This window comes from Montipora capricornis, chromosome 9 (assembly GCF_036669925.1).
Source record: "Montipora capricornis isolate CH-2021 chromosome 9, ASM3666992v2, whole genome shotgun sequence".
Classification (NCBI taxonomy): domain Eukaryota; kingdom Metazoa; phylum Cnidaria; class Anthozoa; order Scleractinia; family Acroporidae; genus Montipora; species Montipora capricornis.
Genome location: NC_090891.1, coordinates 33305667 through 33313166, shown reverse-complemented (window position 1 = coordinate 33313166; position 7500 = coordinate 33305667). Strand labels below are relative to the sequence as shown.

Sequence of the window (7500 nt, the reverse complement as noted above, 5' to 3'; positions counted from 1 at the left end):
ATGGTCCCTGAATTCTAATCTCGCATAACCTACACAAGGGTCTTTTGTTCTGACTGGGCACATGATGTCGAAAAATCTGTCGAATCGGGTGTTGTCAAATACAAGCATGATATCGAACTCACAGGGCCTTGAAACCTTCAGGTTTTCGTAGTAACTACCTGGAGGGAAAAAACACATCACCTTGTATAACGCCCAGGTTTTACGATATAGCATTTTATATAATAACCGGCCAAATCAATGCGTGCACTCTGATTGGTCAATCAACTATGTTTTATTGTGCCAGTAAACTCATGGAAAAATCGCGCGTCTTCTGAATTATTATATAAAAGCAATAGACCACAGGTTTCTATGGTTTATAAATAGGCTGATAAACCACTAGGGACGTTGGAAGAACACTCGAAGAATTCGTAAATCACTTGCCCGCGGCTCGTGATTTACGAATTCTTCTCGTGTTTTACAAACATCCCGCGTGGTTTATTAGCCTATTAATAAACCATAGAAACTTGACTTCTGATTGGTTGAAAAAATGTCGCGAGAACTTTGAACCAATCACTGAGTGAAGTAATGCAAAACACAATCAATAGGCCTTATTGACGATGGCCGCCATGTTGGTTTTCAAATTGTCATGCAAATTAGCCATGTGTTATGCTGGGGAGCAAACATTGAAAAAACAGCAAATTGCGGAAAATCGGCTCAACGAAATATTGAAATAACATTGCAAAAAGTCCATTTTAGTATTTAGAATTAAGTACCTTTTATAATTTTTTTTTATCTTTTGATTGCCTTTGACATTTTGACTTTCTACTTCGTTCTCTGCTCATTTTTCACTAAAAAAAACGTCGAAGTAAATTGTGTAATGATTGTATTTTTCTGCTTAGGTGATAAACATTCATCAAATCATCTGTGCATCTGTGGAATAAAATTTGTCATCTAATAGTTGAGAAAACAAATGTTTTGTGAAAATATGTAGCTGAGGCTTTAACAAATGGAGAATATCAGTTTCAGCTGATGACACCAAGGTGGGATCTAAAATTTATCTTCCAGGATGATTGGCATGCAACCGAAAAACCATTTCGCATCCACGCCGGTTTCTATCAATAACGAGCTACTCATTGCAAAACTTTCTGATGACGAAATGACTAATATCCTTTGCAATCAAGTATCCATACCGCATGGGGGAGACTGTCTTAAACACTTTTCAAATCCCTTAATTAAAACTTCCAGTTCCTTCTTGTTCACCCAATTGTTTAAAATGACAGTTTTTCAAATAATTTATCTCGCTCGAAAGCGCGTGCATAGCCCTAAACGTGTGTTGAGCGTGAAATACCCGGATCTAACAATAGGGAGCAATTTACTGAACTCTGCCAAGACTGATGTATGTACTGTTGTTAAAACACTTAAGTGACCGTGATGTTTAAGGTCTTAAAAAACCTTACTGCTATTCCACCTGAGGATTACGTAGCCTCTCTACCATACTTTTTCGCCATCACTGGACTGTTTTAAATTCCCGTTTTTTCCTGGAACAGTTATAGATTGGAACCTGCTCCCAGCTCATGTTGTAAACTCTATGTCTGTTTTCTAATTTCGATCTTAAATTGCAGTGGCGGATCTAGGGGCCCGAGGGGCCCGGGCGCTCCCCCCCCCCCCCCCTTATTTTGGCAAAAAAAAAATACTTAAGTATATATTCTGGTAAAAATTGAGGCTAAATTTTTTTTTGGGTTCACACACTCAAAAAAACCTCCCCACCCCCCCTTAGCTCAAGGTCTGGATCCGCCACTGAATTGATCTGCGGATTTGAGAATTTAATTATATATTTGCACGATGTATTTTGTACTTTTTTCCCTCGTTGTTTGTTATTTCTTATTTATTGTTGGTGTATAGCAACATAAGCTTGCCCGAGTAATAAAACTGAAGAGCTGATTAACCGCTAACTTTCTCAACATCATTCGACTTTGCTTGGAGATAAAAGAATAGTACAAACCACGGCTGGCATTTATCTGTAGCTAAAGCACTTCTATCGTTGTAAACGCTCTTATTAATTAGCATCCTTAAAACTAACCAATAATCCTCAAATTTTAAAACGTAGGCTTAATTTGGTAAAATAATAAACGTGGACTACTCTACCTGAGTGTAATATTTTAGCTGAAAACACTCCGTCTCTCTTTTGTACCTCTTTCAAAATAACCGGAACAATCTTTTCTACACATTGTGAGTTCTCTTTTATGTCAGCCATTGATAACATCACTTTTTGCTTAAAAAATGACTCAAATTGTCTATTGAGTTTCATCCACTGTGGTGATCTGAAAAGAATTACGAAAATATTCAGGTTTTACTGAAAGACAATGTGCCGTACCTAAAATGCGGAGCCACATGATTCCCGCGCTTTTTTTGCTTGACGACAGTCATTCCCACCCCCAAGTCACACAGGAAGTTACGTTTGTCATTCATGGTAAGTTAAGGAATTATTTCACGTTTTCTTGTAAATGTAGCGTTCCTCTTATTCGCCTAACTGTGTAGGTGTATAAGAGCGGGACACTGAATTATTTCCTTCCAAGGCTTCTGCCTCACGGTCGTCCAGTCGCCTTATTTGCAAGTGCGGGCGTCCGAATTTCTGAACGAGTAGCCCGAACGGGCGCCTAACTTATCAAGAGGTGATTCATCTTCACTTTTAATTAATTAATTCTGGGCTCTTGAAAAAATGACTCGGGCTACTAACTTTTAATGTTGGAAGCCCGAAGGTTTCCGAAAAATTTTCTTAGGCAGCGGCCTTGCTTTCACGTACATTATTGTGCGAATCAACTTGGGAGAGACATTCCGAACGTGGGCCCTGTAGCACTTCACTATGTAACGATAGAGTGTCCTCCGGAGGGGGTAAAATGGGACTGGGATTGACCTATTTTTAAGTTGTAAAAATGAGATTTGGTATTTTGATCGGTTTCTCGTCATGTAACTAGAACCCATGTAATAGACCTTGAAGTTACACTCTGGTGGTTTAATAATTCTATTGAAATATGAGTCAGTGATACATGGCCAACGTTTCAAATAACGTGTCCTTACTTACCTGTAGGAGTTCATTGCCGCGAAACTGAATGACATCTCAATGCAAATTGATCATACCACAGACGGTAGGTAACTTGTGACCAGACCCATTTTAGATCGCTTATAAGTTCTCTTATGTCATCGCTCGCTAAAAATTGGTGTAATGTCACGCAAAACTAAAATAGAGCCTGATCGCAGGTTAACGGACGGCAGTCGTCTGAGATTTCATACTGAGCTTAGTCGGTAGAGCAATGATGATCTCATCAATGGCAAGAGATTGTGGGTTTATTTCTCACGCTGGTCAGAACTTTGTGCTCAAACCTCTTACTACGGTTAACTCTCATGTGGATTACATGGGTATAAATAGCACTTCAAGTTTCATTAGTTACTACGGAGGCAGTGTGGCCCAGTGGTTAGGGCGCTTGCCTTGAGATCCGGGGATCCCAGATTCAAGACACGTCCTGGCCACTGGTTGAATTTGTTCCTGATAGTCCCTGGTTCAACTTCTCAGCTGCGCTTGTAAATAGCCAACTGGCTTGCCTCCGGCCAGTTGTTGTTGTTGAATGTTCTGTTCTGTCGTGATTGTGTTTCATTGGCCATGAAAAGCCCCTATGACTATTGGTCAATTAAGTATGCATTTACTATGATATTTCATCAGTCTTTGCAATGGAAGGACATAAGTCAGGCACATATGTATGAATCTCTCGTCCTACCGACTATGTGCAGTTGAAGCAACATGCCTCTGCTTTAAAACCTTCGTCACTCGGTTTGAGGGAACTACCGTTGCTGGACGTGTCCGCAGGATTGTGTTCCCTCCTCTGCCATTCCTTCGCGGCCGTATCCCCGATGTTTTTCTAGCCGAGGTAGTGGAAACTTGCGCAGTCTTGGGTCGAACTTGTAGAGCACGAGAAGGTTTCTTCCTTTGGTTTGTGCTGGGTACCCTGTAGCGTTGTTCAGGAGGACGATCAGCCAAGAACTCTCTCGGTCCCGTTGCATTTCGAATTAGTGGACGGCGTGTGACAGGCGAAGACTGAGGAAAGCTCATCGGTTTCGTGGCTTTATTCCGTGTACCACGCGAAGTCCGGTTCAGATGTTTGTCCATGTTTGGCATCTTCGGATGAGGGTTCCTTGCTTGAACAACGCCGGCTTGCCTCTTTACCCATTCTGTTGTGAAGATAACTTTTTCTGATTTGTCGTTTTTACGTCTAGCTTGACTTGACAACATTTTCGGCACTTTGGAACTTATAACTTTAAGTCTCAACCTCTTGGGTCTTGGTGGAATTGTTCTTTGCTTAACTGTGTAAGTAGTCGACATCCTGGGCTTGATTTGAAGTTTCTTATAAACCTATGAACTTGTATTGACTGAGGCGAGGGTATTCCTGGGTAAAATCGACCGGAAATAGTTCCAATATTGTCAATATACGGCCAGCTCATTAATACACTCGGACTCGCCCTAAAAAGGGGAAAAGCTGTTTTAATTGTTGTTGCATTATCTAGTCTATTTTAGGTCCAGGTGTGGTTCATTCCTTGTGAAATGGATTAAATCATAATACAGTTTTAAATTGAACTCCAACGCAGCGGAAGTTGATATGGCCGAGTAATTTTCCAAGAACTCGCAATACAGACTTCCGGATAGTTCAATTAATGAGGGGCAAAACTTCAAACTCTTATAAGAATTACATTATGAGAAATCAAAGCTCTTTTTTTATGGCGGATATGTTTTTTTTTTGTTTAATTTTCTTTTCAATTCACTTCCATGATATGTAATGCAGTAAAAAAAAATACTTTTAGTGTCTTTATCGGCCATGATTACTTTAAGAATACCCAAAGTTAGTCCACCTTTTTTTCAAGGAACATTCGAATGAAAAAATTACACGCTAAAAAGACGTTTTGCGTACTAACACAGTAACGCCGCAACGGTACGAAACCGTGGAAGACGTTCCAAGAAAAGCGCTTCACGCCGTCATTTCAGAACATTTCGTCGCCAGGTGAAACTCGTAACTTAAATATTTCAGCACTATAGATTTATGTTGATTGATTTATAGACTGATTAATCTTTCGTTGTAATTATCACCTTATCTTCACTATCTCCAATGGTGTTCCCACGAATGTTATTGTAAGAAAAGTTAGTCTTACCTGCGCAAAAACGTCCCTGCATCGATTGAAAGCACCCTTCTGAGGCAGTCCTTCAGTTTCTTTGCCAAAGTGCTTTCTGTTTCATTTCGCTTGTCTTTGGCCCGCCTGTCAAACCCGGAAAGAAGTGTTTCCGACTTGATTGCATCATGGGTAATCAGGGCAACATGGCGGTAAATTCAAAGTAAAATATACTGTACATGACGCTACTTTATAGACTTTCGCCTTCATAAACCAAACAAATAAGTTCATGTTCACAACTAAGATGAACTAGACTTGGTATCTGTTCTTTGGAATTCCTAAATATTGCTTTTTTTGTCTCCATACATTCTCTGTAATTTTGTGCCTTTGGCAGTACAGGAAACGTATGGCAGAAACTCTTTTTAACAAAATAACTTCTACACTGAGCCATCTCCAAATTTATTCTGCCGCACCTTTGAGGGTATATCTTCTAAAAAACCCAAAACATATCATGAATACTTTTCACCGTTTTGAATTTCTCCCCATCTTGCCCTGATTACCCATGATGCACTCAAGAGCGTGAACTCGTCTATGTTGGGGGCTGGACAATCTGGGAGCCAGCGAGTCATGCAAATTTCGCATTTAAGTCTAAGCACCCATTTCAAATAATTGCGCTGATAAACTGTTATTAGTCTAAGCACCTATTTTAAAACGGTTCGCTTTCAATAACTGTGGGCGCGATCCATTCAACCAAAATTTCCGACCGGTCCGACCGGGAAAAGAGGACCACCTCAAAAGGTGGACCAGTTTTTTCGAAACTTTTCCGGTTGGACCGAACCGATCCATTGAGTTTTGGACCGAAATTTCCGGAAATTTTGGTTGAATGGATCGCGCCCTGTGTGATTCGCATGTTGACTCGCCATCTTGGTTCGCATGACTCGCATCCATGGCTCGCATGCCTCGCCGGCTTGCACATTGTCTAAACCCACAATGTTGCGTTGCAAGTTGAGATGGTTTGTCGCGCGTATTACCACCTTCTTATGTTGCAAAAAGTAGACGTCGCTTTTACGTTTTGCAACTTGAAAATTTGTAGCAATCTCAACTTGCAACGCAACATTGTTAGCGATGAAATGATATATGAAATTGATCATATATGAACTGCGGATGTGAAATCAAGTGAAGCTATGATCCTCGGGGTTTGAACCCGTGACCTCGCGATACCGGTGCGAATAACTTTCGTTAAACGCTAATTCTGAAAAATTTATGAATTGAAAACTGAAGGACTGAGACTGAAGGTACAGGGCAAAAGATTACACAGACCAAATTTTAGGCACTAACCTTTTACAGAAGTTGCCCGGTAGCGTTTTCAATTTTTCCATATATTTGTCTGTAATTTTTTCCCGCGTATTTTCAGTACAGACAAATTTATGGAAAAATCGAAAACGTTACCAAGCAGCTTTTAACGAAGACTAGTCCCTAAAAATTGGTATTATCCTTTACCCTGTACCTTCAGTTCGCAATTCATAATTTTTTTAGAACTAGCAAAATTTTTTGACATCGGATCCCCATATAAACACTACAAATTCTTTACGCTTTGCCTACCCGTCAAAATCACGGTCAAAACCATGATAAGGCCTATCACTGGGCCATTAATCCAAAGATACATAAATTATTTGTTAATGCAGGTCATTATTATCAAAGTCTTAATACAGTTGAGTTATAAACTTAAAATAGATTACATCTGTGGCATAAAATGTCTAAAATCTAAAATTGTCAAATGTAATTATAAATGTAAATAAATTGTCCATTTCCTCCAACAATTAATTGCAAGAAACTGAAAAATCCTTCATAGTGCGAGCCTCTGAGGGAACAAGTATACATTTCAATTGGTCAACTGCAACATAATAGAAGACACCTGATTGGTGCATTTCGATCCTACCTGCTTCTATAAGAATGAACACTGCAACAGGAAATGTTATTTACTGTGAGGCAACATTGTGCTGTGTAGAAGAATTTTATCATGTCTGGTCGCGGAAAAGGAAAAGCTAAAGGAACAAAGTCAAAGAGTCGCTCATCACGAGCAGGATTGCAGTTTCCAGTAGGCAGAATCCATCGCCTTCTTCGTAAAGGCAATTACGCAGAGCGTGTTGGCGCTGGTGCTCCAGTTTACCTCGCCGCTGTTCTTGAATACTTGTCGGCCGAAATCTTGGAATTGGCGGGCAATGCGGCTCGCGACAACAAAAAGTCCAGAATTATCCCTCGTCACCTTCAGCTCGCAGTCCGCAACGACGAGGAATTGAACAAACTTCTCGCCGGGGTCACAATTGCTCAAGGTGGTGTTCTTCCGAACATCCAAGCTGTTCTGCT

At 40.3% G+C, this 7500-nt stretch overlaps 2 protein-coding genes across 3 annotated transcripts in view; one reads left to right on the top strand and one right to left on the bottom strand.

Moving 5' to 3' along the window:
• LOC138016917 (cyclic GMP-AMP synthase-like receptor 1) overlaps window positions 1-7091 on the bottom strand; it is an 8016-nt gene extending 925 nt beyond the window's left edge. The window contains exons 1-5 of one of the 2 annotated variants that reach the window (XM_068864091.1): window positions 7073-7091; window positions 5176-5280; window positions 3753-4492; window positions 2125-2300; window positions 1-158 (exon numbers count right to left, since the gene is read on the bottom strand). The exon at window positions 1-158 is cut by the window's left edge and continues 925 nt beyond it. In XM_068864091.1, coding sequence (XP_068720192.1) covers window positions 1-158; window positions 2125-2300; window positions 3753-4354 — 936 coding nt within the window. In that variant the 5' untranslated portion in view covers window positions 4355-4492; window positions 5176-5280; window positions 7073-7091. Of the gene's footprint in view, window positions 159-2124; window positions 2301-3752; window positions 4493-5175; window positions 5310-7072 lie in introns of those variants that run through there. The other variant, XM_068864090.1, reaches the window with a different exon arrangement.
• Window positions 7092-7153: 62 nt separating this feature from the next.
• LOC138017537 (histone H2A-like) overlaps window positions 7154-7500 on the top strand; it is a 405-nt gene continuing 58 nt past the window's right edge. Inside the window, exon 1 of the mRNA XM_068864597.1 lies at window positions 7154-7500. This exon is cut by the window's right edge and continues 58 nt beyond it. Coding sequence (XP_068720698.1) covers window positions 7154-7500 — 347 coding nt within the window.